Source organism: Bos grunniens, chromosome 25 (assembly GCF_055505025.1).
Source record: "Bos grunniens cultivar Pamir isolate PY7600 chromosome 25, Bosgru_T2T1.0, whole genome shotgun sequence".
NCBI lineage: Eukaryota > Metazoa > Chordata > Mammalia > Artiodactyla > Bovidae > Bos > Bos grunniens.
Window position 1 is genome coordinate 5,502,940 of NC_141189.1, and position 27,786 is coordinate 5,530,725.

The 27,786-nt window shown below is 54.9% G+C and overlaps 2 protein-coding genes and 2 long non-coding RNA genes across 24 annotated transcripts in view; 3 read left to right on the top strand and 1 right to left on the bottom strand.

The window, feature by feature from the left end:
- Positions 1-17,894, top strand: part of TRRAP (transformation/transcription domain associated protein) — a 90,882-nt gene extending 72,988 nt beyond the window's left edge. For 9 of the 12 annotated variants that reach the window (XM_086373947.1, XM_086373951.1, XM_086373952.1 and 6 more), the window contains 11 exons: positions 2,856-3,057; positions 4,191-4,355; positions 5,715-5,805; positions 7,299-7,498; positions 8,235-8,496; positions 10,443-10,668; positions 11,364-11,581; positions 12,721-12,905; positions 15,220-15,423; positions 15,506-15,700; positions 16,921-17,894. In XM_086373947.1, the coding sequence (XP_086230073.1) occupies positions 2,856-3,057; positions 4,191-4,355; positions 5,715-5,805; positions 7,299-7,498; positions 8,235-8,496; positions 10,443-10,668; positions 11,364-11,581; positions 12,721-12,905; positions 15,220-15,423; positions 15,506-15,700; positions 16,921-17,205 (2,233 nt within the window). In that variant the 3' untranslated portion in view covers positions 17,206-17,894. The remainder of the gene's footprint in view (positions 1-2,855; positions 3,058-4,190; positions 4,356-5,714; positions 5,806-7,298; positions 7,499-8,234; positions 8,497-10,442; positions 10,669-11,363; positions 11,582-12,720; positions 12,906-15,219; positions 15,424-15,505; positions 15,701-16,920) is intronic. The other 3 variants (XM_086373953.1, XM_086373956.1, XM_086373958.1) reach the window with 1 other exon arrangement.
- A 604-nt stretch (positions 17,895-18,498) lies between these two features.
- LOC147344796 (uncharacterized) lies at positions 18,499-21,262 on the top strand. Its single transcript, XR_015154315.1, has 3 exons — positions 18,499-18,617; positions 18,808-18,917; positions 21,117-21,262. It is a non-coding gene; the product is annotated as an uncharacterized LOC147344796 (long non-coding RNA).
- Positions 21,263-21,344: 82 nt separating this feature from the next.
- SMURF1 (SMAD specific E3 ubiquitin protein ligase 1) overlaps positions 21,345-27,786 on the bottom strand; it is a 91,725-nt gene continuing 85,283 nt past the window's right edge. For 6 of the 9 annotated variants that reach the window (XM_086373965.1, XM_086373963.1, XM_086373966.1 and 3 more), the window contains exons 16-18: positions 26,870-27,071; positions 25,510-25,594; positions 21,345-24,278 (exon numbers count right to left, since the gene is read on the bottom strand). In XM_086373965.1, the coding sequence (XP_086230091.1) occupies positions 24,179-24,278; positions 25,510-25,594; positions 26,870-27,071 (387 nt within the window). In that variant the 3' untranslated portion in view covers positions 21,345-24,178. The remainder of the gene's footprint in view (positions 24,279-25,509; positions 25,595-26,869; positions 27,072-27,786) is intronic. The other 3 variants (XM_086373962.1, XM_086373964.1, XM_086373961.1) reach the window with 1 other exon arrangement.
- Positions 24,166-26,436, top strand: LOC147344798 (uncharacterized). 2 transcript variants are annotated; one of them, XR_015154309.1, is made up of 3 exons: positions 24,177-24,294; positions 24,998-25,156; positions 26,200-26,436. It is a non-coding gene; the product is annotated as an uncharacterized LOC147344798 (long non-coding RNA). The 2 variants fall into 2 exon arrangements; XR_015154310.1 differs by lacking the exon at positions 24,998-25,156 and having other exon boundaries at positions 24,166-24,294; positions 26,200-26,335.

Sequence of the window (27,786 nt, forward strand, 5' to 3'; positions counted from 1 at the left end):
TCAGCTTTTGTATCTAGGAAAGTAGTAACTTGCAGCAGGATCAGAAAGCTGGCTTGAGTGTGGTACTTTTTAGCTATGAGTTGCTTGACCATGGAACTGCCAATAATGGTTTCATTGCCCCATTTTCTCAGCGTGCTGTCTTGGAAACAGAGTTGATTCCTTTTATGGAGGTGATTCTTGCTTTAGAGGAGGGGTCAGTCAACTGGAAAACAGTGTGGTGGGTCCTCAAAAAACTGTAAACGAAGAATTATGTCCTAGCAATTCCACTCCTAGGTATTTATGGAAAAGAGTTGAAAACAGGAGCTCAAACAGGTAGTCGTTCATGAAGGTTCACAGAGTTCTGTTTACAGTAGCAGAATATTGAAACTACTCAAATGACTGGATAAGCAAAATGTGGTGTGTACAAACAGTAGAATATTATAAGAATGAAGTGGTATTTTCTTTAATATGTTGCTGTGCTTAGTCACTCAGTCTTGTCCAACTCTTTGAGACCCCATGGACTGTAGCCCGCCAGGCTCCTCTGTCCATGAGGATTCTCCAGGCAAGAACACTGGAGTGGGTTGCCATGCCCTCCTCCAGGGGATCTTCCCAACCCAGGTATCGAACCCACGTCTCTGGCATTGCAGGCAGATTCTTTATCGTCTGAGCTACCAGGAAATAAGTAACTTTTATTTACTAGTAAGAATTAAAAGCCTTTTTTAACAGAAAGTTACCCCTTGGATGACCTGAAAATTCCATGCTCCATCATGAGCAGAGGGGGCCAGGCTTTCTGTGGTGAGCAGTTTGTGTGATGAAGAACATTGCTGAATTCTCTTCTGAAATCTTTGATCCAGGAATTCAACCATATGTGGAATTCAGGAATTCAGGCTTATATGTGGACAGACATGAGTTTTATAATGAAAGCTCAAGCACAGAATAATAAAAAATACAACCATGATTTTTAAAACTGTAGGATATTCCATTTCAAAGATGCTATGGCTATGGTAGTCTGATATTTTTCTTATCTGTTGAAACTCTTGTTATATGAAAATTACTTAAAATAAGGCTGGTAAATCTGAATTCATATAGCAGATCTATGACATTTTAGTCAATAATTTATTTCATGCTTTGAAAATATTACCTTCGTTAGAAGTGTGTTTAATATTTTTTCTTTCCACGTTTATAAATTCCCTATTAAGTTTTACCTAATCCAATCTGATGCTTAAATGATTTTAAATGTCAACAATGTAAAAATATAGCTAACATTTTTCTAAATGATTAAAGCTTTGCACCCCTTCATTTTGGGTTTCGCTAGTGGTTCAGATGGTAAAGAATCTGCCTACAATGCAGGAGACCCAGGCTTGATCCCTGGGTCGGGAAGATCCCCTTGAGGAGGAAATGGCAACCCACTCCAGTATTCTTGCCTAGAGAATTCCATGGACAGAGGAGCCTGGCGGGCTACAGTCCATGGGGTTGCAAAGAGCTGGACATGACTGAGTGACTAACACACACACATTCTCTTTCGTTTAATTATTAAATCAGTCCTTGCAGTTCTCCTGCACACCTCTCAAACATACCCACCCCACATGCACTTGGACTGCCTCACTTCAAGCCTCCTGCCTCCCTCCAGTTTCTTCGCTCTCCCACACATTCTCAACATGGTCACGAAGTAGTCAGATTTGTGTCTCAGAAGGATCACCCCACTTTTCTGCTCAAAACCCTGCCCTGGCTCCTCACCACGCCCTGGTCTCACTTTAGTGAGCACGGTGGCCCTCAGTGATTTGGCGCACACCCACCTCTCCTGCACGTCTCCCATCAGAGTGCTTCACACTAAACTAACCGGCTGTGAGAACTCTCTGCAGGACTCTGCACAGCCCCCCTTTCCTCGTTACCATCCTTTCATCCTGAGCTCTGGTGAACTCCATCATCCTTCACAACCCAGCTCAAACATGACTTCTTCCCTAAGGCCTTCTTAAGCCCGAAATTCCAACTCCGAAATTACCCACTCCCTCTTCTAAATCTCGTGGCGTGCCTTTTACTTACCACTTGTGTTGTGACTGCTCGTTTCTGTGCTTGCCTTTTCTGTATCACTGTAAACCTTTTGAGACCATTAAAGCAGTTTTGTGTTCGTTAAACCAAATTGTCTTTGCTTCAACACTCTAAGTAATTGGGAGCAGGGATGGGATGTTTCCAGGGTGATCCACAGTGGCCGAGATGCTGCTGCTTCTTCAACAGCAGACATAAACCTCATGTTTCTTTAATCACAGGGATCACCAGACCCTCTTGGATTAGCATACATAACACAGCTCTTAAATATGGGTTGAGTATTTCTGCCTTTGTGCAAGATATGTACATTATGTTTTACTTTAAACCTTTTGGCAGAGGTGGTGGTTTACTTGCGAAGTCATGTCTGACTCTCTTGTGACCTCATGGACCGTAGCCTGCCAGGCTCCTCTGTCCATGGGATTTCCCAGGCAAGGATACTGGAGTGGGCTGCCATCTCCTTCTCTAGGGAGTGAAGTGTTGACATGAACGTCAGCATGGATGAACCTCAGAAACACTGAGGCTGATTGAAAGAGTCTAGACACAAAAAGTCGCCGTCTGTGGGTCCATTAATGTGAGATGTGCGGTAGTCAGTCCACAGAGGCAGAGCAGCAGTAACTCCATGGGTGGCCACCGGGGCTGGGGGTTGGGGGCAGTGGGGAGTGGTGCTTCTTGGTTCGGGGTTTCCTTGGGGTGATGACAATGTTCGCAGCCTCCGTAGAGGTGGTGGTCACAGAGCATTTTAAATGTACCAGCTGCCCCCGAATTGGTCACTTCACGACGGTTGGTTTTCTGTCCCGCGGTGTTCACGGTCTCAATTTGTGTCCTCCCAGGTCTGAGGAAGCGAACAAAGCGTTCTCTGCAGCCGTGCAGATGCACGACGTGCTGGTGAAAGCCTGGGCCATGTGGGGCGACTACCTGGAGAACATCTTCGTCAAGGAGCGGCAGCTGCATCTCGGGGTGTCCGCCATCACCTGCTACCTGCACGCGTGCCGGCACCAGAACGAGAGCAAGTCGAGGAAGTACCTGGCCAAGGTGAGGCCGGAGGAACTCGCTTTGACCAGAGACCTTCCTGGGAACCTTTAGTTTGGATGGAAGCTCAGCGACCTCCTGGTCCGTGCTGGGCATGAGGCAGCACACAGAGTCTGTAGGTTCTATTTAAAGCTGGAAAGTGGAGGCCTGGACATTCTTGGGGTCAGAGGACTTCTTAGCCGCAAAATTGAACCTGGAGTGCGGGTGGGTCTTAGAGCTCAGGTCTGGTGTGGCTGTGGGCCTCCCGCTGGACGGGGATTCCTGCAGACTGTGAGGGCTCTGCCAGGAGTGCACCCTGCCGCGCGCCTCAGGCTCTGACCTCTCGCTCCCAGGGCCGTGCATACAGGCTGGAGCCAGTCTGTGTGATGCTGAGGCCCTGGGTTCCTGCAGGGTGAGGTCGTCCCATGGTGCCCCACTGCAGCGCTGGGCACAGGGCTGTATCCACGTGTGCCTAGTGGATGGCTGCTTGAGCCCGAGCACCCTCCTAGCGTGCACCCTCTTGGCTTCCCTGGGAAACACATCCGTACAACCCAGAATCCGTTCTTGCAGATAACTTAAGAATAGATTGTTCCGCTTACTTTGTCCAATAAAGGTGAGGAGTTTTTAGAATTCCTTGATCTAACGTCAGAGTTTGGACTGAACATCCCAAGTGGTGAAAGCCGACTGCGGACACAGGCCGGCTGTAGTCATGCCGAGGAGCCGCTGCACGGCCAGCTCTGGGTGTGCTTTCCTGTGAATGAGATGGTTTCAGAGTCTCCTGACGGCAGACTGCCAGCGGGGCCTCGCACTAGGGTGGTGGTGGTCACCTGAGATCTGAGCAGAAGCCCATTTTGTTCTGGGGAGATCGCAAGTGTGGGTAACAGACTGGAGCCCGTGGGGTCCACATGACCACCGCTAGCCAGCTGACCAGGTCAGTTAGTAGTTGGCATTAAAGCTAAACCTTGACGAAAACTGTATTTAAATTCTCAGCGTCATCTATCTGTAAGCTCTATTAAGTTTCATCATACAGTTGGGCCTTTTGTCCATGTTTCCCATGATGCCAGGAAAGGTGCCTTGTGTGGCAGTTTAATGTCGGGAACGCCCCTGACCGGAACCGGAGACTTTGGCTCAGCTCCCTGACTGCCCTTCTGTCTTAGGTGCTGTGGCTCCTGAGTTTTGACGATGACAAGAACACCCTGGCAGATGCCGTGGACAAGTACTGCATCGGCGTGCCGCCCATCCAGTGGCTGGCCTGGATCCCGCAGCTGCTCACCTGTCTGGTCGGCTCCGAGGGAAAGCTGCTTTTGAACCTGATTAGCCAGGTGGGACCTGCAGGGCCTCTTTGGTCACAAGGTGTTTTCCCTTCACATCCTTTTTTCCAAGAAAGAAAATGTGCACCCTCAGAGTTTTGAAACTAAGATGGATGGGCAGGCGTGCGCAGTTAGCTGTCACCTGACGTAAAGCAGAGGGGACAGTAGTTGCAGAGCACCGCGGGGTTGGCGGGCAGTGGTCTGCTGGACTTATGGCGTCAGGATGCTGACTTCTTCTCTTACACACGTTGCCACGTAAGATACACGTAAAGTACGCCTTCTGTTAAAATGCAGGGTCCCTGGCGAGCACTCGGGTTACTGACCGGGTGCGGGTGCCTGGTCAATGCTCACGGCTGACTCCCCGTCACGGGCTGGACCGGGAGCTCTGAGGCCAGAAGAAAGCTCGGCAGGCTGTGGGTCTGTTGCTCTTGGCCCAGCTGCCCAGCCGCGCTGTTGGAGGCTCACAGTCGTGGGCACTGGGGCAGGCTGGGGGGATTGGGCCTGTAGAAAGGCTGTCATGACCCGTGTTTGAGGTCTGCTCCAGATTATCCTCCTCTTGCGCAAAGGCCAAGAGGCAGGGGAGAGCCCTGAGCAGGGGACATGTGGATACCATTTGGTCTGGGATTGGTGCCTTTGATGGCGTTTGTTTTATCAAGTTACAGAGTCCTGTATGTAGCCTCTCACATGTGAACCTGTAACCAAGCACCTGGGGCACGCTGCTCGCTCGCCGCTCATGCACAGCATCTACACGGCACCCAGAAGTGGTTTCATTCTTCCTTGAGCGCTTGCGGCTGTGGTCCTGGGTACTGGTACTTCACCTGGAGTTGATCTGTCAAAGACGTAGATTCTGTTTGGTATCATCATTCACTGGACATCTCTTAACATACATTAGCCAGCCTTCCTGCAGCCAGTGGCCAAGCTGGGTAACGTCTGCTCAGCCCTTCTGAAGAAGCCGTAGAACTCTAGTTGACCAAAACTGGCATTTCTTACCTAAAAGAAAAAGGCCAGTCCCCTGCGTCCTACAGTTACACAGAGTGAAGTGACTTGCCAGGGAGCCCCTTCGTCAGCCTGCTCTCAGTTCTGGTGAATGAAGACGGCTGGCATTTTGTGTTCTCTGTCACTGGCCTGAGAGGCAGGCACCTGAGTGTCTGCCCCCTCAGGTTAGATCAGATGACAAGTGAGGTTGCTCTGCCAGGAGGAGTCTTGGGTGGGTGAGACTGATGGAATACACCAGGCTGCTCTTGCCTGGGTCTTTTCTGGCTAAACTGGACGTTGGGCTTGCTATTCAGTCCGGCCTCCTGTCTGTGCTAAGTCAGTGGTGCCGGCCAGGTGCGGGCCCCTTCCCACTCACGACTGACTCTCTCTGAGCAGGTGGGACGCGTGTATCCCCAGGCTGTATACTTCCCCATCCGGACCCTGTACCTGACGCTGAAGATAGAGCAGCGGGAGCGCTACAAGAGCGGTACGTCTCCTGGGGGCAGCGGCCAGGCCGTGGGGCGGGTCCCCAGGGCGTCCAGGTTCCCACTGTCGCCAGCACACGCCCCGGCAGCTCCCCTCCAGCCCGCGGGCCCGTCTGTGTTCAGATGCTGGGAGGACACCGGGGTGGGAAGACGAAACCTGACCTCCCGGGGGCTGCTGGTTCTCCTTCTCCGTAGTGTGACAAGGTGTTCATCCACTCCAGTGATCTCATCCATAAGTAGGAGAAAATATGTGAAACCCAGGGCTTCAGTGGTAAAGAATCTGCCTGCCAAGACAGGAGCTGTGGGTTCGATCCCTGGGTCGGGAAGATGCCCTGGAGGAGGAAATGGCAACCCACTCCAGTATTCTTGTCTGGGAAATCTTACAGACAGAGGAACCTGGCTACAGTCCATGGGGTTACAAAGAGTGGACACAACTGAGTGACTAAACAAAAAACAAAAGTTGAACTTAACTCATTAGTTACAAACGCGTTCTGATAAATAGCACAAATGCCACTTACTGTGTTACAAGGAATCACACCTTCAGCTGCCAGAAGAATCCACACAGAAAGCAGTCTTACCTGGGCCTTCTCTGGTGGTCCAGAGGTTAGGGCTTCGAGCTCCCAGTGCAGGGGTCACGGGTTCCATCCCTGGCCAGGGAACTAAGATCCCATTTCCACACAGTATAGCCTAAAGAAAAAGAAAAAAATCAGTCTTAACCAAAGGTAAAAACTTATTCACAATAGGTTTTTAATCTGTAACGATTACTGTGGTACATAGAGAAATAACCTACTTAATGGTTTCAGTTACCCACTAAGCATGGTGCTCTGTAAACAGTCAAAGCACCGCTTACTTGCTGTGTCTTTAGTACGTAGACACACTCACTGCAAGGCCAGAGCCTTTCCAGGAAGGTGACTCCCTCCGCCTGACGATGGTGGCAGCTCCCAGTCCTCTGTAGGGTGGGTCTTCGTGCCAACCTCCTGGCTGGCTAGGTGGATTGGAGTTTGGGTCAATTGAAAGTTAAGGGTTTTTGTTCTAAGTGAGTTGAAGCTTTAAAAAAAAGAGCATCAGGGGTTCTGTAGCTTTTCTTACGAAGCAGCGAGCTTTGTTTTTAACGTCATTTGTATCTGTGGTTTGGCTTTCCTTGATGAAAGCACACTTCTAGATTCTCAGAGCTAGTACAAAGAATGAATTGTGAAATATTTTGCCTGACCTTAAAAAAAAAAACTCAGACTCTCACTGCAGTTAGAGGGAGTCCAGGGAGCCTGCGCCCCCCACCTGGACCGCAGTCACACGCCCGCCTCGCGCCCTCACCCGTGCACCTTCTGCTTGCACTGCGCCCCGGGACAGGGCACCTGCCTCGCAGCCCCGGGAGGCCCCCGGGGTGTGTCCCGCGCCGGCAGGAACCAGCGTTCCTCTGGCCGGGGGGTCCTCGGAGCGCCGACTCTCCCATCGGTCAGTTCGGCGCTGACATTGGCGTTGTGTGTGTTGCTCTCAGATTCTGGACAGCAGCAGCCAAGTTCAGTGGGTAACCAGTCCCATTCTGCATCAGATCCAGGGCCCATAAGAGCCACGGCCCCCATGTGGCGCTGCAGCCGTATCATGCACATGCAGCGGGAGCTGCACCCGACGCTGCTGTCTTCCCTGGAAGGCATCGTCGACCAGATGGTCTGGTTCCGGGAGAACTGGCACGAGGAGGTACGCGGCGGGTCTGTGTGCCACGGAGGGCGTGGGTCTGGGTGCCCTCGCAGATGCGGCCTGTCCACACGAGCTCCCCGCTCGTGTGTGTCTGTGGGTGGACTGGCTGATGGAGCCGCAGAGTCTCCACGTCTGCACCCTGGTGCTGTCGTCAACGCCGAAGCAGAAAACTTGAAACGAAGGCGACATCAAGGAAGCCATTGCTGCCCTTAAAATGCTTCTTTTGTTCACTTGTCCGAATCTAACTGCTGAAATCCCACCACTGGCCAAGGAGCAGTGGGGTGGGCAAAGGTCATCTCGGGGGTCATCATCTCCAGGGGCCAGAGCTGGTTCTCAGGCGGCCGCCTCAGTGGTGGTGATAAGTAATCAGCGTTTGTTGTCTGGTTGGCTGAGAGGCCCCCTTGTTAGTGCTGTGTTACTCTGTGTGTGTGCACAGCACACGGACGTGATCTGAAATAGGCTTTTCCTTGAACAACAGAAGGGTGTGTGCGCGATGCAAAGGGTGGGGTTGTGGGTCTTTTTCTTCTGTTAACGTTTGGGATGCTGTTCCTTGCTGTTGAGAACGCAGCTCATGGCGTGAGCGTCCACGGTACCCCCCGCCCTGGTTCTGCACACTCTGGCGCCCCGAGAGCTTTGTCCATGGTGGGGCCGGCTGGGTGGGTGCCCAGTGGGTAGGGGGCAGCTTGCTCGAGTGCAGAGCTCTGTTGCACGAGCCCACCGTGTCTCTGTCCCCCAGGTCCTCAGGCAGCTCCAGCAGGGCCTGGCCAAGTGCTACTCCGTAGCGTTTGAGAAGAGCGGAGCGGTGTCGGACGCCAAGATCACGCCGCACACCCTCAACTTCGTCAAGAAGCTGGTGAGCACGTTCGGGGTGGGCCTGGAGAACGTGTCCAACGTCTCCACGATGTTCTCCAGCGCCGCCTCCGAGTCCCTGGCCCGGCGCGCCCAGGCCACCGCCCAGGACCCCGTCTTCCAGAAGCTGAAGGGCCAGTTCACCACCGGTGAGTCCCAACCCGGGGAAGCGGCCCCTCACCCTGCTCCTCAGTCCTGCCCATCCCAGTTAACCGCCTCCGTTGCTTTTCTGGAACGCAGCACAGGGTGGGCAGGTTAGACTGTAAGCAAACAGGACACTCCCCTGCCCCGAGATCGCATGGCCTTCCCTCCAGGGGAAAAGTCAAAGAATCGGAGCCGGGGTAGACACAGGGATTTAGGACGCAGTCCTGCTGCCTGCCAGGTTTTTGTGGAAGATTGGACAGGGTCAGGTGAGGCAGTAAGACCCGAAGGTGCTGGCTCCGCGGTGACGGGCAGGGATCCCCCTGGTGGTGGCTCTGGTGTCAGGACTGGGAGGGGACTCTCGCGTTTCCTGGACCCACGGGAGCACGGATCCGGCCCCACCTCTCTGTGTGACCCCTTGGTGCCCCTCACTCAGCCCGAGTCCCTGTCGGGGACCCCCGGGCACACGCAGGCCAGGCCGCGCCCCCTGGAGCTGGAGCGCGTGTGGTCTCTTCCTCACAGCAAACGGAGGTGTCTGAGATGGAAGTCTTGTGGACACCATCCTATACTACTGAGAAGAAGTGATACTAAGTGTATCTGTATCTACACCCAAATGTAGTCTGAAATAGAGCCTTAAAGGTGGAACACATCTGGATTCTAATGTGAAAAAATGACAGGCGCTAAAACCTGGAAGAGGGCCAGCCTCGAGGCGCTGACCCACCACCAGCTGCAGTGAGCGTCAGATGCCCTCATCGAGCCCCTCTGGCGACACGCCCCAGGGGCCGACCCTGTGTCCATCCTGGGTTCTGGTCTGGAGAGTGCAGGAGGGTTGCCCCTCCGCCCACAGCAGCATCGCAGCCCTGGCTCCAGCTCCACGTCTGTGAGCAGGGGGGAAGGCAGCTCCGGAGAGTCGGTCTGGAGACGGAAGACTGACCCACGTGGGAACGCTGTGCCGAGCGCTGACGGCCGCTTTGTGGCGACAGCCCCAAACGCGAGTCCCCCAGATGCCCCTCCAAGGAGAAGGGACACGCAGTGTGGCTCTTCCACGCTCATAAAGCAGATGAAGAGGCGTTAACTGACACACACGGCAACTTGGATGAACTTCAGAGAAATTATGCTGAATGCAGAAAGCCGCTCTCAGAAGGATTCCTGCCACGCACTTCTAAGTCATGAAGCCTTTGTGAGGTCACGATGGAGAACAGACCAGCAGTGGCCAGGCGTCGGGTGTGGGGGAGGCGGGCATGGCTCAGAGCTGGGGGACGGGGGCCTCCTGGATACACAGCGGGGCGCCCCCCACGCATCTCACGGATGCACACGTGCACACAGAACACGCACAGGTCACGTGTCTGAATCAGCCCCGTGGGTTGTGCCAGTGCCTTGGTTTTGGGAAGGGGTGTGTGGCCCTCCCTGTTAGGTTTCTTGGTGCTCCTGTGAATATTTATTTCAAGATAAAAGTTAACAGCAAATAGAAACCCGTTCCATGAAGACCAGGCCTGGCCTTGATAACAGCTTCCTGCCCCCGAGTTGAGAAGGTGCAGCCCCGTGTCCCGGTGGACGAAGACCTGCCTCCCCCATGTTCACCTCGCTAGTCACAGGACCGCACGTGAGATGGTAAAGGAAAGCCGGAGAAACGCCGTGAGGAAAAACCCCACGAGAGAAGTGCATCGACTGTTGTGAAACTGATGACACGCATGCACAGTTAAACTCACACGTGGGCATGACGAGTGGAGTTGTGGGAGCAGCTGTGTGTCAGGCCCAGAGCTCCGCGCCGTTTATTCCAGGCGGCATTTTTATGTGCTGTTTATTGGAGTCCTGCCCCCCACAGCACTTCATTACAGACTAGATAGAAAACGCGCCTGTTTCCTCCCTGGGCCGCGCCGGAGTCGTAGTTGTGCAGTGAGTTGAAAATCACCCAGGTGACCGAAATGTTTCTTAATCATATTCTGTTTTGCAGATTTTGACTTCAGTGTTCCAGGATCCATGAAGCTTCACAATCTGATTTCCAAACTGAAAAAGTGGATCAAAATCCTGGAGGCTAAAACCAAGCAGCTTCCAAAATTCTTCCTCATTGAAGAGAAGTGCCGGTTTCTGAGCAACTTCTCGGCACAGACAGCCGAGGTGGAAATTCCCGGGGAGTTTCTGATGCCAAAGCCGACACATTACTACATCAAGATCGCTCGGTGAGTGCGCCTGGCCGGCCTGGGGTCATCGACGCCTTCCCCTGGGAGAGGCCCGGGAGATGATCCAGGGAGACCAGTCAGCGGTTCACACTGTGATTCCCTCCCTTCTGCCCCTGGGAGAGGACACGGGACTGCCCTCAGATTGGAGTCTTTGGGCACCTTTCACATGTCCAGGCGAACCCATGGGTTCCGTGTTTTGTCTGAGTCAAGCCTGTGTTTGCTCTCAAAAGAACCGTTTCTGAATGCTTGTAGAACTTGACGAAGCAGAGTTTTGCAGTGTTTTATATACTCTGAAAGCACAGTATTCAAAACAGAATCAAATGATGTTAAAATTTTTTAGAGCAAAGCGAGTTGCATCCCATTTAAAATGTAAAGCGAGCTGGGAACTGGCGAGCCTTAACAGGGCCCTCCAAGTCGGACCCTGCCGCTCCCCTCCACCGTCGGCCCCAAGGTTGTGCGGGCCCCACACCGCCCCTCCGCTGTGAGCCCCGAGGGTGCACAGGCCCCAGGCCGGCTCATCGGCAGCGGATCCTCTGTCCCAAGGGCCCAGGCCCTCCCACTTCTGGGGTCCCCGGTGTCCTCTGACTGCTGAGGCCAGACCCTCGGCGCAACTGGTCGTCTGGGGAAGCTCTGCTCTCAAAGCAGAGGGGCGGAGTGGGCGCGTGGCGTGGTGTCAGCGCCCGCCGTCTTGGCAGGTTCATGCCCCGGGTGGAGATTGTGCAGAAACACAACACGGCGGCCAGGAGGCTCTATATCCGCGGGCACAACGGCAAAATCTACCCATACCTGGTCATGAACGACGCCTGCCTGACCGAGTCACGGCGGGAGGAGCGCGTGCTGCAGCTGCTGCGCCTGCTCAACCCCTGCCTGGAGAAGCGGAAGGAGACCACCAAGAGGCACCTGTTCTTCACAGGTACGTGCACGGCCGCCGCCAGGTATGCCCTGCTGGCGCCTCTGGGTACGCCCTGGTGGCGCCTCCGGGTATGCACGCAGCCACCTCTGGGTACACCCTGGTGGCGCACAGCCCCTGCAGGACACGCGCCTGACCAGCACCCGCCTGGAGAAGCAGGCCCCGACCGGGCGCACAGCTGTCTCCACTCGCCCATGAGCCTGCCCAAGCTCTGGTGACGTCGGCTGAGCAGGTGGCATGCTCCACATGGTTTTTAAGCACAGTCTTTGATCTCTTCTTGGACTTCTATGGTGGCTCAGCTGGTAAAGAATTCCCCTGCAATGCAGGAGACCCTGGTTCAATCCCTGGTTTGGGAAGATTCCCTGGAGAAGGGAACAGCCACCCACTCTGGTATTCTGGCCTGGAGAATTTCACGGATTGTATAATCTATGGGATCACAAAGAGTCGGACACGACTGAGCGACTTTCACTTTCACTTCTTGATCTGCTCTGGGCACCACCTGAGGCGCCCGCCTTGGAGTCGAGGAGCCCCAGGAAGGCCCCTGACATCTCATTGAGGCGGCACCCAGCAACCTCGGGTGAGGTCTTTACAGAACCGAGTGGTGGTGGGTGAATCGTGAACGTGTCACGTGGGGCGGGGCGGTGCCTGTGGCTCCCCAGCCCCAGAGAGAACAGTGGTCACCCTTCATGTTGACCCGGGTTTGGAGTCCGTTGCCGTGCGTGGTGTCTGGTCCTGTTCGGAGCTCTCTGATGGCTGAGCTGTGATCCAGCCTCTTCTTTTATTTTATTTTTAAACTTTACAATATTGTATTAGTTTTGCCAAATATCGAAATGAATCTGCCACAGGTATACCCACGTTCCCCATCCTGAACCCTCCTCCCTCCCCTACCCTCCCTCTGGGTCGTCCCAGTGCACCAGCCCCAAGCATCCAGTACCGTGCATCGAACCTGGACTGGCGACTCGTTTCATACATGATATTATACATGTTTCAATGCTAAAGTCTCTCACCTTTAAGTTCAGAATCCCCCAAAATAAGTGAATTGAGAAATCGGCTCTGCAGAGCGCTGTGGGTGTTCGAGCACATGTGTGACGCGCTCTGCTGGTCGGTCCCCGCCTCACCCGCCGTCTCCCCTCTCTCCTCAGTCCCCCGCGTGGTGGCCGTGTCTCCGCAGATGCGCCTGGTGGAGGACAACCCCTCCTCGCTGTCGCTGGTGGAGATCTACAAGCAGCGCTGCGCCAAGAAGGGCATCGAGCACGACAACCCCATCTCGCGCTACTACGACCGCCTGGCCACGGTGCAGGCGCGCGGGACGCAGGCCAGCCACCAGGTGCGGGCGGGCGGGCGCAGGGTGGGGCCGTGCGCCTCGGCCAAGGGCCATTCACTGCAACAGGACAGAGGCATGTTTTCATTCAGCCTCGCAGAAGCTCAGAGGCCTTCCCGCAAAACAGCTCAGAAATTAGAATTTTAAAGGAACTTCCTGGCAGGTTCATTTGGTTGGCAGCCGGGGCGTAGGCGGTGTGAGGCTGTCCGCCCGCCTCCTGGGCACCTTCACAGGTTTGCTGCCAGGCCTCCAGGTCACGCACAGTCTCTGTGTGGTGTGTCCTTGCTAAAATGCAGAATGTGGGGACGTGGAAACCTGTCGGGCCAGCCGTTTCTGTGGCCTCGGGAGTCCCGGATGCCCCGGCTGCACCTGCTGGCGGGCCGAGGGTCTCTCTGCACCTGCGGGTCCTGCTCTGGGGGCAGCGGGGCAGGGGGAGCGTGGGTGAGAAGGCTGTGTCCAGGGTTCTCTGTGTCACCAAGAGGCAACCCTGTGGCCGGTTCTCCTGCTGCCTCCGTGGTCCTTCCTGGCTCCCCGAGGGCGCCTCCTGGATCTGGGGAGAGACCCCCAGGGCCGGAAGCTGCCTCTGTTGTCCAGGGACTGGTCTCCCATTAATCTGGGTCCTAAAGGGCTTGGTTCAGGACAGAGCCCAGGGGTGCCCGTCTCAGCCCCGTGCCATGCTCAGGGTGCAGGGTCTCGAGTCAGCCCCCACCGTCATGCAGGCAAAGCAGGTGGGGTTCTTCTGTGCTCAGTGGTCTCCGTGGACCATGGCAGTTTTGAGGTGTTGGTGGGAAGTGAATGGATTGGATTCTCAAGTCTCTGTGTTCCTTGGACTGTGGGAGCCAGTGACCCTTGTCTGCAAATACGTGGCTACATCGGAAGCCCCCTCCCGCTTTGTGAAGATGGAGCTGAGCGCGGGTCTGGCACAGGGATGGTGCGGGGCCCTCCTGGGCCCGCGGGAGGTGCAGACGTCTCTTCTTAGTCTTCCTCCCCTAGTTTGCTTCGTTACTGACTCGGCTCCTTTACCCTTTGCGGTTTTTACTACACTGCCTGTAAATTTGCTTGTTCTGGACGCATCATGTGAGCAGAGTCACACAGCACGTGCTCTTTCGTGCCTGGCTCCCTCCGCAGCGTGTTCTCAAGGTCATCCGCTCGGTGGCACATCGGTACTGTTTCTTGCTGATTATTTCCTTATATGAAGAGACCACGTTTAACTTACCCACTTATTAGTTGGTGGACGTTTATGCCTTTTGTCTGTTAAGATTAATGCTGCTGTGAACACGCATGTACAGGTTTTTTTGTGGATTTGTGTTCTCATTTCACTTGGCCATCTATATACCAAGGGTAGAATCGCTGGGTTATCTGGTAACTCTCACGTTTAACATTTTGATGGAGCCACAGACTGTTTTCCAAAGTGACCGCAATGTACGCGAGTTCTGATTTCCCCACGTTCTTGCCAGCACTTAGTATTATCTGTCTTTCTGACTACAGCCACCCGAGTGTGTGTGAAGTGCTAGTTTATTTTGGTCGGTAGCAAGTGATACTGAGTATTTTTTCATTTGCTGATTGGCTGTTTGCATATTTTCGTTGGAGAAAAGTCAGTTCAAGTCCTTTACTCACTTTTTTAAATAAATTTTTTTTAAGTTCTGTGCCACACCGGTCGTCGCTGCTCCTCAGGCTTTCTCTAGCTGTGGTGAGCAGGGTCTGCTCTCCAGTCGCCGTGCTCTGGCTTCTCGCTGTGGACCCCCGGCTCGAGAGACATGGCTGCAGTAGTTGAGACACATGGGCTCTGCTGCCCCGTGGCCTGTGGAATCTTCCCGGATCAGGGATTGACCCCCTGTCCCCTCCATTGGCAGCCGGATTTTTAACTACTGGACCACCAGGAAAATCCCCGTTTGTTCTTTTTTTATGTTGGGTGATTTGTAAAAAGACTTGTTTTTTTCATTGATTCTAAGAACTCTTTCTATGATCTGGATGTAAGTGACGACAGGTGACTTTCTTTCCTTGCTGGGTATGTCGTCCTGCTTCTCCACGTGCCTCATAACCTTCTGCTGAAAACAGGATGTTTTGGATAATGCAGTGTGGCCACACTCACCGTCAGACCCTTCCCCACGCGGTGTGTTGCTGTGTGTGTGTGTGGTGACTTCTTGGGCTCAGTCAGCCCAGGAGGCTGTTGAGGAATACCCAGAACCAACGCCGGGACCTTACCAGCGGCCCTGAGCACCACACACACACCCCCCCACCCACACACCCCACCCCCCCACCAAGGTGTCTGTTCAGCCAGCCCGCGCCTGACCTGCTTGCCGAACTCCCTGTCCCCCAGGTCCTTCGAGACATCCTCAAGGAGGTTCAGAGCAACATGGTGCCCCGCAGCATGCTCAAGGAGTGGGCCCTGCACACCTTCCCCAACGCCACCGACTACTGGACCTTCCGCAAGATGTTCACCATCCAGCTGGCACTCATCGGCTTCGCAGAGTTCGTCCTGCACCTCAACAGACTCAACCCCGAGATGCTGCAGATCGCACAGGTAACGTGGTGGGCGCGGCCGGGCCCCCCTCTCAGTCTGCGCCTGCTGCTTCTGCCCCTGAGTGTCTGCCTCCGACCTCCAGGACACGGGCAAGCTGAACGTGGCCTACTTCCGCTTTGACATAAACGACGCCACTGGGGACTTGGATGCCAACCGCCCTGTCCCTTTCCGCCTCACACCCAACATCTCCGAATTTCTAACCACCATCGGCGTCTCCGGCCCCTTGACCGCGTCCATGATCGCCGTAGCCCGCTGCTTCGCCCAGCCCAACTTCAAGGTGGGTCAAGGGTCATCCCAGGAGGAGCGTGTGGTGAAGCCCTGGGGGATGCGATGTGGCCGGACGCCCGTGGCCACGCCGGGGCTCTGACAGCACCGTGCCACACGCCCTGCTCGGGAGGACAGATGGGGTGCTGGTCCAGTCCCTCTGGCCCCCAGCCTGTCTCTTCGCAGTCGGAGACTGAGCACACACCTTCCGGTCTCTTTTTTCTGACTTCCGGGACCATCTGTACTGATTGCTCTTTTCCCAGATAAGCAGTTTGTGTCTAGAAAAGGCTTCAGACACCAGTTGCTTTTGCAAAACATTTACTCAGAACAGGTTTTAAATCATCGAGTCACCTCCTGACTGCAAACACGGACTTTGAGCTCTGTTGACGTTCGACTGCTCTCTTCCCCCCGCCCCCACCGGGGTTGGCGCGGCTCCGGGGCCCATGAAGGCCTCTGTGAAACGGGTCAGAACATGGAGCCCACTTAGGCAGGGAGCGCAATGACGCTCGTCCACTTAGGGTTAAGACCTGAAATACAGCACAGTGTTCTCGTTCTGTAGAAACACTCACTTCCGGAGACGGGGTTATCCGAGAGGGGCCCGTGATTGGAAACCCTGTTTAAAAACCTGTTACAACCTGGAAGAACAGTGTGGCCTGAGTGGCTGTGGACGGGAGGAAGCTGGGCTTCTCCACACTCAGGCCACGCTCCTTCCAGCCCCAGTGGGGTAATTGCCTTCGCATTAGATCCACATAGAGACCACCCAGCACACTGCGCTGGGGCCAGGCCCTCAGCGTGTCAGTCCGGGTCACATTTAAGCAGCCCCAGTGCCTCTGATGTGACAGCGGGCCGTGGCTGGGCGTCCAGTTCAGGAGAGTTTGCACACAGCCTGTCCGTCTTGCCATCACACCATCCTGTCTGTCATCCCAGCGCCGCCATCAGAGGTGATGGGCCTGGGTCCCCAGCCCTCCTCTGTCCCCTCCCACGGGCCCCCCTCCAGCCCCCACCACCTTCCCTCAGGACTCCATTCCACGGTGCCTTGACCTGGGGTCCCCCACCTCTTTCTTAGAACCCCAGGGGTCATCACACGTGTCTGGCTGCAGCATCGCCACCAGAGTGACCGAGGTGTGGGCCCCGGCTACTGAGGCCCCGATGGCTGCCGCAACAGAGCACCTTGCTGGGACGCTGCCCTCTGGGCCGGTAGTTAAGCGCGATCCTTCCGTTCTCACCCCGCAGGTGGACGGCATCCTGAAAACCGTGCTGCGGGACGAGATCATTGCCTGGCACAAGAAGACGCAGGAGGACACGTCGTCTCCGCTGTCAGCCGCCGGGCAGCCCGAGAACATGGACAGCCAGCAGCTGGTCTCCCTGGTTCAGAAGGCCGTCACGGCCATCATGACCCGCCTGCACAACCTCGCCCAGTTCGAGGGTGGGGAGAGCAAAGTCAACACCCTGGTGGCCGCCGCCAACAGCCTGGACAACCTGTGCCGCATGGACCCCGCCTGGCACCCTTGGCTGTGAGCGCGGCTGTGTTGGTGGGGTGGGCGGTTCCCGACGGTCGGGGACTGAGCGTCAGGAAGGCCGGGCAAGTCCAGGCAGGAGCGGAGACCAACCTGCAGCTTTTAAAGCAGCCTTCAGAGAAGCCAGGATCTCTTTGTGAATTCTTTTTTATCGACTTCCTCCCTCGTGTGAATGTACAGATAGAACTGTAGGAAACGCTTCCTTGTCGTCGTTTTTAACTTTCGGAGGTGATACCTCCTAGGAGCTTCAGGCTTTTGTACAGAGCTCTGTAACAAGTGTACAGAAAACCCACTTTGTTAGAGAAACAGGAAATTATGAAGACAGTGTGCTGGGTTTTCTCTAAGCACAGACTTCCAGGCTGCAGGAAGCAGCCTCAGAACCTCCCAGTACGGCTGGCGTGGATGGAGAGGCGGGGGCTGCCCGCCCTGTGTTTGGAGTCAGATTCCTCGGGGCCCGCAGAGCCGGAGAGCAAGCGCGATTCCGCTTGCTGTTCCGCTGCTCTTCGGCTGTCTTCTTGATATTTACTATCACTGTACCTGGAAAAAAAACATTTTCCCCTCTTAATTTAAAAAGAAGCAACGAAGGTTTGTTTGTTACCTCCAATCTGTTCACATTTTTATGAGCCTTGAGAACGTTCTATCTAAATTTGTACAGTGTGAATTTTTTAGAATAAATATTTTATCAAAGGACGTGTTGTTTCTGCGAAGTATGCCCCACCCCCCGCCCCTCGCGCCAGCGGGGCCTTGCCCCCAGGGTGGCCCCACGGTGACCGTAACATGCGCCGGGCCGGGGCTTGGGTGCGCGCCCCTCCAGCGTGAAGTCCTGATCCCGACCAAAGGCAGGAAAACACGCGCAGGGGGCTCTTGGCGCCGTTCCCAAGTTTCAGGGCTGCGGCCCAGTGACCTGCATGCAACGGGGAGATGCCTGGAGGCGGCAGCCTGGAGCCTCGTCCCCGGCTGTGGCCCGTCCCATCAGCGGGACAGACTGAACCTCATCGCCTAGACTCCAGCCCCCACACGGAGGGAGCCTGAGGGACTGGGTTTGGTCTATCTGACCAGACTGTCCCATTCTTTATTTGGAGCTGATTGTAAGTATTTTACTAGTACTCTGCTGTTTTTGTGAGCAAGCGTCTTGGGTTCTGGAATGACAGGAGCCTGTATTTCAAATGACAGGTGTCACTGCACAGCCAGCAGGCTGGAAGGGGAAGGCGCCCGTCTGTCTGACAGCCCTCCCTGTGCAGCAGGGTCTCCAGATCCGGGGTCAGGACGTAGCTGAAACCAGCCACTGAGTTACCTCGGTCCTCTTGGAGCGGGCGTGGAGCCTGGTGGTCGCAGAGATGCATGGACAGTGTTCGGGAGGAGGGAACGTTTGCTTCTCAGCCTCGCTGCTTGGAGTCTGGAGTCAGCGTCCTGGTAAGAAGGGCCCAGGTTCAAGGCCAGGCTTGCCCGTGCTGTGCCCCAGGCACTGACCCTTGTTCCTGGGAAAGCCAGCCTCTCCCCATTAGAGACCCAGCCCATCCCGTGCCCATCAGTTCGTCCCAGAGTCGGCAGCCCTGAGCCAGCACCTCTGTGACCAGAAGCCTCTTGCTCTCTCTCCTGAAAGAATGTGGCTTTGCTGGGACCCGGGTCCCCAGGAGTGAGGAAGGTCAGACAGAGGGCTTGTGTGGGGAGCCACCCCCAGGGTGTGCCCAGTTTTCCTAACACGGTTTCCAGGTAAGCACGATCGGTAAGATTTTCTTAAGCTCTAAACTACATGTGACAGAATTTGCCATTTCCACCGTCTCTGTGCGTGCAGTTCAGTGGCCTTGAGTACCTTCCCATCATTACGCAGCCCTTGCCGCTGTTACCTGCAGAACTTTTTCTTCGTCCCGAGGAGAAACTGTTCCCATCAACCCCGAGTCCCATGCTTCTCCCCCGGCCTGGGGCAAATGCTCTTCTATTTCATCTCTCTGCTTTTGACTCCTCCAGGAATCTTGTGAGTAGAAGCATGTGCTCTTTGTTCTTTTGTGACCAACTTGGCTCACTTAGCACAGCAGTGCAGCCCGTGACAGAATGGCCTTCCTTTCCAAGGCTGGATAAGGATGTATGCTGCATGTGTGTGTGTGTGTATGTGTGAACGGCCTTCCTTCCCAAGGCTGGATGAGGGTGTACGCTGCATGTGTGTACCACGTCTTTGGACCCTTGGCTTGCTTTCGTCTTTCCGCTATTGTAAAAAATGCTGGAATGAACATGGATGTTTTGAGGGGAGTCAGAGTACCCATTCAGCTTCCACTTCCAATTCCTTGGGGAATGTATACAAAACAAATTTCTGGATTATATGGCAGTTCTGTTTTTAAGTTTTTGAAGAACCTCCATATAGTTTTCCAGTAACTGCACCATTTTACATCCCCACCAACAGTGCACAAGGGTTCCACTTTCTCCACATCCCTGTCAATACTTATTTTCTGGTTAAGAAAAAAATATGTATTTTCAAACTGTGGGATCTGAGTTCCCTGACCACGGATCCGACCGGCACCCGCTCCAATGGAAGCCTGGATCTGAACCACTGGACCGCCAGGCCAGTCCCCCAAACATTTATTTTTTGATAGGAACCATCCTAAGGGGTGTGTAAAGTGCCATTCGTCCTCATTGTGGGTTTGGCTTGCGTTTCTCTCGTTGGTGAGGTTGAGCATATTTTCATGAGCTTGCTGACCATTTGAATTGTATTTGAAGAAATGTAAATTCAAAACCATTGCTCATTGTTTCTGTAAGTTGTAGGAGTTCTTTATACATTCTGGATCTTAAACCCTTATCAGATACGTGACTTCAGTATTTTCTCCACATCTTCAGGCTGCCTTTGCATTCTGTTGATAGTGTCCTTTCTTGCACAGGTTTTAAATTTTGATTTAGTTCAATTTATCTAGTTTTTCTTTTGTTGCCTGTGCTTTTTGGTTTCATATCTAAGGAATCATTGCCAAATCCAGTGTCAGCTATCAGACTTGCTACTGAATTTTCTACTTCATGTATTTTTCAGCTCTAGAATTTTTATTTGGTTCTTTTTTCCTTTCATGTTAATCACTTCTCTCTTTTCAAAGTTACTATTTTTTATTTACTTGAAGTATAGCTAATGTACAGTGTAAGTTAGAGGTGTATGGTAATGATTCACAATCTTAAAGGTTATATTCCATTTATAGTCATTACAAGATACTGGCTATATATTCCCTGTGTGTGCACTACGTCCTTGTAGCTTATTTTATATCTGGTTTCTATTTGGGGCTGTGCTGGGTCTTCGCTGTTGCCACGAGCGGGGGCTGCTCTCTAGCTGCGGTGCACTAGCTCCTCACTGCAGTGGTTCCTCTGTGGAGGACGGGCACGTGGGCTCTAAGGCACAGGCTCCATGGTTGTGGCGCACAGGCTGTTGCTCCTTCACGACATGTGGAATCTTCCTGAGTCAGGGCCCACGTCTGCTGCACTGGCAGGTGGATTCTTTGCCCCTGAGCCACCAGGGAAGCCACAATACCTAGTATTTTGTCCTCTTAATCCCCAGCTCCTACGTGCACCTCCCCTGCCGTCCCCTCCACTGGTTTCCCTATGAATCTGTTCCCCTTTTGTTACATTCACTAGTTTAAGATTCCACATGTGAGTGATACCAGAGTATTTGTATTTCTTGAACTTGTTTCACTTAGAATAATACCCTCCAAGGCCATCTATGTTGTTTCGAACTTCAGAATACTTTCTATGGCCCAGTATTCCACTCTGTGTGTACACGTACGTATATACGCATGCACACGTACATACATATACACCACATCTCCTTTATCGATTCATCTGTTGAACGCTTTGGTTGCTTCCATGTCTTGGCTATTGTGAATTATGCTGCTGTGAACACTGGTGGGGGTGTCTTTTTGAACTAGTGTTTCTGCTTTCTTTCAGATACAAACCCAGGAGTGGAATTGCTGGCTCATATGGTAGCTCGATTTTCAGTCTGTTGAGAAACCTCCATACTGTTTTCCAAACTTGCTGCCGTCAGCTCCTCCTGCCGTTAGAGTGGTGAGTTTGCCCCTTTCTTTAGAAGGCCCTTGCCACTGGCTTCCTGTCTTGTTTAAAAAAAAAAAAAAGCTGGAATCTCTTTTGCACACCAAATAACAGACGCCAAAAACGTAAAGTCGTGAGTTTATTGCATATGTAACAAAATGAACCTGACCGCCGGGGTCCAGCCTGCTGTTCAACCACTGTTTTGTGTTTCCAGCTGGTTCTATAACCACATTAAATAGAACTAGTATTCTTTAAATACTTTTGATTTTGACATAAAACATTAGTGTACAACTTTCACAAAATAAATCAGCAATAAAAACCGTGGGAAGGATAACAAGGATAGCAGCAGTACTTAAAAACAAAATAAATAAAAATACATTATAAAGTGGTTGAGAGACAAAAATAAACCAACTTTAAAAATCCATACTATGTGTTGGGAAGGCTGCCGTGCAGCAACACCTGGCTGCAGCCGGGGCGTCTTCTCGGATAGCTCGGCCTGGACGACCGCCCGACCTGGACTCGGACCCTGGGCTGGGCGAGCCCCGGGCCTCATTCCCAGGCGCTTCTCCCGGGAGGAGTCGGCGGACGGCTGGCAGCCGCCCCGCAGCCCCTCCGGTCTTCCTAAAGCACTGAGGAGCGGTGGTTGGCTACATCCCTGAGGGTCGGCTGATGGCCGCTGGTGAGGCAAGCCTGGAGGTCGGGCCCTGAAGCTTCCGGGCAGAGGCGGGGGGACGGGGTTCGTCTGCGGCTCCCGGGAAGGGCAGGGGGCGGGGGGCTCACCCGGGACCACCCAGGGCTAGACACGATTCTTTGGTGGGGGTGGAGGGTCGAAAGGCCCACTCCCCGTGGACACTGAGGTTCGAGGGGCAGTGCCACCGACAGGCCTGCTTGGCAAGAGTGACCTGGAGCTCTGGAAGGTTCTGCTAGGCTCCCCGACACCAGCTGTGGGGGCCGAGGCGTCCACGTGCCAGCAGGGAAACACAGAGCCGGGCCCTGGGGGGAGGTGAAGCTGTCACCAGCAGCCCGCGGAGGAGCCCCGAGGAGACCCTCTGCTCTTGCTGAGGTGACATCTGACACAGGAAGCAGCCCATCCCCCGTCAGCAGGAAGGTCACTGGAAAGGAGGCAAACGCCTCATTCCTGCTTCGAGGTCTTTTCAGCCACGAGACCCTCGTTTCCTCCCTAATTACGGCAGGTTCTGGCCGACACCCAGGAAAACCAGGTGTCTTTCCCCCCTCGGTCCCCTCCTCTAGGTTTAGGTATGGGTCGCAGGGCGGGTGTGTGTGTCTGTACCCTCACGCCGCCAGAGGACACCCCCGAGGAGCCAGCTCCCAGCACACCCAGAAAGTGTGATGGTAACCCGGGCACAGCTCAGCCCCAAGCCTGGCCTTCACATTCTGAGGGGGCGCTTTTCCTTTTACAGCCAACGGCATCCTTCCTATTCTAGAACCCCAGCGAGTCGCCCGGCAGCACAGCTTTCTCTCCTGGAACCCCCAGCTGCAGTCTGCCCCCCAACCCTAGGCCACTGACTGCTTCCAGGTCAAGAGAAGAACCACAGCAAGATGCAGAGGGTCAACGCTGTCCATAGGCGTCGGGAACGAAAAAGGACAGACAGGTCAGAAAGCGCCTTCCAGACCCACAGCCAGCTGGATCCCAGCACGGACCTCGGGAGCGTCCACAACAGAAGTTCAACAGGGACTCGTCCTGCTAGTGAGTTACCCTGCACTCGGCCCCCAAACAAAAACAACGGAAGTCCATACGGAGAGTGTGCCGCCACTGCTGTTTTCCCACTGAAGTTTAGCTATCTAAAATCGAACCACTCTAAAAATTATTTGAACTTTTGTGCAAATTGGGAAACGGTGTTAGAAATTTAGGGTCAAGGCTTTCTCTGGCCTTGCTCATCGCCTGGGCGGGTGAGCCGCACCGCGGTGTTTGGTTAGCGTTGCCATCAGATGGGGACATGGGCCAGCGGGTCCGGGGGCCCCTCTGCCTTCGGGTTCCATCCACGACCCACTTTTTGTAAAAAGGTGACTTGGGGTGAACATCGATCATGAGGATTAGACATTCTCGCTCTCCTTTTCAAGCTAGTTTGCACCAAGCCAGCAGCTATGAAGTCAGAGTTCTGTCCTGTTAGTTTAGTTCTTAAGCACTTTCCACAAAATGGTTCGTTAGTATCCAGGTGTGGGGCGGGGCGGGGCTGGTTTTGGTCTGTTTTATAAGCTCTGCTATGTGGTGGTTTCGCTGGAAAAATATTTTGAATTGGATAGACAATGTGGCTAAAGGGACTCTGAAAAGGAAAGATTATTTTTCTCTCTGTAGAACAAAGTTTTCAGCTAGGAAACCCTGAAAAGAAACACCCAGGCCCCCAGCGCAAGCCGCCCCGACTCGTGTCCCCTTCCAAATCAGAAGCATCTTCTTGACGCCAGCTTCCTGCAGTGGCGGAACTCCAGTAAGCATCTCCTTTACCGTTACTGTCAGAACTTAACCTGCTACCCAGAGCAGGCCGCTGGGACATGGGGTGTGGAATCCGAGCTGCTGAACTCGAAAAGGGGCCTTAGGTCGGCTTTGAGACAGAGCAGCGGGTCCAGCTGTGGGGTGTGCCCCGGGCAGCCCCTCACGGCTCCCTCCCTGGGAGTCGAGACTCCCATGGAGCCCATGGGCGCTGAGCTGCCACCGCAAGTGCCACGGCTGTAGCAGAGGGTCCCGTGTGACCGAAGCCGTGCTGACCTGGCTGTGTTTATTGGATGGGGGGGAAGGGGGGGCCTGCCAGGAGGGGGAGAATGTGGGAGGAGCCACCAGCTGCAGTCTGCCCGCCCCTCGCTCCCCCAGCAAAGAGCAGGGGAGACCAGCCTTTCCCTCGGGTTCCTAGGATTCCAGGGCCTCAGCTGGTTCGCGGAGGCATCCAGAGCTGCCGCTCAGGGTCTGGTGGCCATGAGCTCATGTCTGCTCCTCAGGGTGCACTTCACTCCACGGCAAAGCCACAGGTCTCCTCCACCGCAGTCAGCAGCTTCTCATAGAGCTTCTCGTACGACTCGTAGGGCGGGATGTCGATCCGGTTAAAGCTGGAAAGGGACAGAGGTGAGACACACCGCAGAGCCGGCCTGGCCGAGGGCCTACTCCCGGGAGAGGGCAGTGGGTGAACGCTTGTGTGTACACCTGGGGCTTCTTGGGCAAAGATTTTTAAACCAATGAAACCAGGTGAGTACATCCTGGGCAGATTAGGACAAAGCTGTCACCTTGTTGGGTTTCTTGTTTTGGGGAGAAGTTATTTCTCAGACCAGGAACACATTTGCAGAGCACAAAACCCCTCTATCAGTTCACTGCCCACGCGTCAAACCCTCTAGGACTTGATCTAACCACAGCGGGGCAGTCCGCAGTATTTCCAGAAGAAACAGATTCTTCCCCAAAACCAACAAGACATCAGATCCCCAACGGGGTTAGATGAACGGGCCAGCATTTCCTCAGGGATGTTCATTCCCAAAGCTGTGTCCAAAAGCCCTGTGAAGCTATTACCTCACAAGGAATCCAAAACTACCGAATTCTGACCGAGAGGACAGAGGCCTCATGAATTGCTGGGGCTAAGCCCTTAAGGACGGTTTCTGAGGTGGAGTCAGGCTACAGCGTGTGGAGTCTTTTCAGGGGTCCTTGACCCCGAGGACATTCTTCACATCCATCAGAGGACCAAGCCTGCTGGGGATGGGAGGAGTGGCCCTGGGGGTCAACCCCGCTGGACAGACCCTGGATCCTCACGTGGGCCAGGGGGCTGTCCTCTGTCTCACAGACGTGGAGACCCGCCCACTTGGATGTCGTGGCCAGCGTGGGATCCCCAGCCCCGGTTCCCAGCCAGGGACCTCCCCCCACGTCACCATGCATCCCGGCAGCGTCTGGAACCGGTTCTGGTCAACTGGAGGGACACTCAAGACGTGGTTCACAAGGGCGAGTGAGTGACTAGATTTTAAACCACAAAGGAACTAACCCCACTACAGGTGCCGTTTAAGTGAGGACTGAGGGAGGAAGCGTTTTTCAGTACACAGGCACGTCTTCCACAGTCAGAGCTCCAAGAAGAGACCAGTAACCCCAAACTTAAACCTGCAGTGCTCCCTCCTGACGGCACCTGTGTGGGCAACAGGTTAACACACACCCATGGACACACACACACGCAGCAGGAGCCAGGGGAGTAGCTCCAAGAACAGCCACGTCTCAGGACTTAACTGCGCTCCTGAAAGAGCCTCGTGCTGACCCTGACGTGCGGGCTGTCCCGCACAGACCCCCGGGTGGGGCGCCGGTCCTTACCAGGTGTGGGCCTTGGGCAGGTTGTCCGTGTTGGCGTCGATCAGGTGGATGGTGAAGAGCCGGGGCCCTGCGGCGCCTGTAGAGCCTTACGAGACAACAGTCTAGTTAACATGCTTCAGAGGTGGGGCCCGGGCCCCCTGCCACCACCCGGGGCCCCACGCCCATCCTTCCAGATGGTGTCAGGGTTCACGTAACCCTAGGAGCTCTGTGCAGTCTTGGGATATGCACACAATGGCTACGGAGTGACTAACATCAGACATTCTAGAAAATTCACGGGTGCAGGAAGAGCAAAGACCGAGCTGTCCTCTCACAGCTGAGAGGACATGAGCCTGCCCCAGGGCAGGTGTCTGAAAGCAGAATCCTTAAGTCACCAGGAATTTGTTTTTAAAAAAAAAAACCAGGAATTTCTAGCAAGCAGACCCCCTGTTTGCAGTGGATGGTAGCATCACAAGAAAAGCAGGTTCTGGAGTCAGGAAACCCCCTGTGCAGAGGCGGTGGGAAAAAAGACAGACACGAACACCAGGACCCAAGCCCCAGAATAGGAGGGGACTTCTCAGTCCAGGAGGGCCTCAGGCGAAGGACGAGGCTACAGGGAACGTTCGCGTGAAAACAGCCTGCTCTCACTAAGAACATGTGAAGTCCAGTTACTAAGTTTTAAGGTACTAATATTCTCAACCTTACTTCTGCCAGGGTTATCAAGTGACAAAACCTCCAGATTTAGCATCAGCACGCAGAAGGGGCCCTTCCCGGGTGGAGGCGCTGACCACGAGCCCCGCAGCCCCTCCTGAGCTCAGCCGCATTACTGTGCATGGCCGCCCCCGGCCCCCTTCCCAGGGACTCAGTCCGAGCTGAAAGGGACGCCTGGGAGGATGGCTCCTCACTGGACAAGGCAGCCGACCAGGCGGGCCCATGGACGAGGGGACTGAGGGCCCGACCTGCACAGCGCGCTATGCGCTCAGGAGACTCAGAAGTTAACCCGAGCGCTTTACAGCTGCTTTCCTCCCCCCAAAGCCATCTGTTCTGTTGGGTGAGGGGAACCCACCCCCTACCCCAGCCCCCTGGCCTCGCAGGCGGGGTCATTCCTGGTCCAGCCTCACGGGGACACCAGGCCAGCCGGCCAGCATCTGCCGCTGTGGGCCCACGGGCTGAGACACCCCGAGTAGGTGGTGTGGAAGACTCGTGTGGCTGACACGGGCTCCCACTGTTTACAGACGTTTCTTTCACCCCGGGAGCAGCAGTGGGGAGAGAAGAGGTCTCTGGACAAGCGACACTGCCATGCCCGGCATCCATCATGAAAGACCCGATGCCAGGAGACGTCCCAGGCCCCCACCCGGCCTGGCCCAGCCGCCACTGCAGTCACCTTGCAGCGCCTTGAAGCCCTGGAGGGGGACCCGCGTGGAGCCCGTCACGAACTGCAGCAGCCGGGCCCGCCGCTCCTCATCGAAGGTCTCTACCGCCTGCCAGAACCACCGGACCACGTTGCTGTCGGCCCCACAGTGCTTCAGCCGCGTGTTGGACTTCCAGTCGTCCAGGTCGATCTTGTCTAGGCCGCCGATGATCAGCTGCGGGGCATGAAGGTGGGTCACTTCCTGGACACACAACACGACGGGCCGCCCCAGGCTCCCGGGTCGTGGAGAGACCGACCAACCACGCCCCAGTCAACCGGGCGATGTTCAGACAAGGGGATACCCAACACACACACAGCCGGCCCAAGGCCCCCGTCTGTGTCTGTACTTCCAGGCTGGCTGCCACCCCCAGGGTGCGGGGGCGGCCGCTGACGTGACGTTTCCCTACAGCTGAGCGCATGTGTGTGTGTGCCCTGAGGAGCCAGAAAGGCTGCACAGGGTCACCTGCCCAGCGGGGCCGCCTCCCAGGACCTCGCGGGGACACCTGGGGACGTGTGGGGTGTAAAGTGTGACTCCCCCCCAGGGGATCACGTGCACTCCGGCATACCAGGGCAGAAGGTTGGGGACACTTTGAAAGGCCCGAGCTACTTGGTGCCAGAGGTGGACAAGACGTGAGTGAATCACTGCGTCCCATGAAGATGGACAAGAAAGGACAGTAACACCCCGTCCTGGGCCTGATAACAGCTGGAATCAAAATCGAGCAGCTGGCTAGGATGGGAGCAGCTGGTTACGGTCACATGCTCAGTGACCGTAAGGTGACCCCTCAGGAGGAGGCACTGGGGAAGCTCTACACTGGAGGTCTCTAAGTCAGGGGAAGCCGCGGAACACCCTGACTGATGTCCCACGGATGAGCTGGACTCCCTGCCACCAC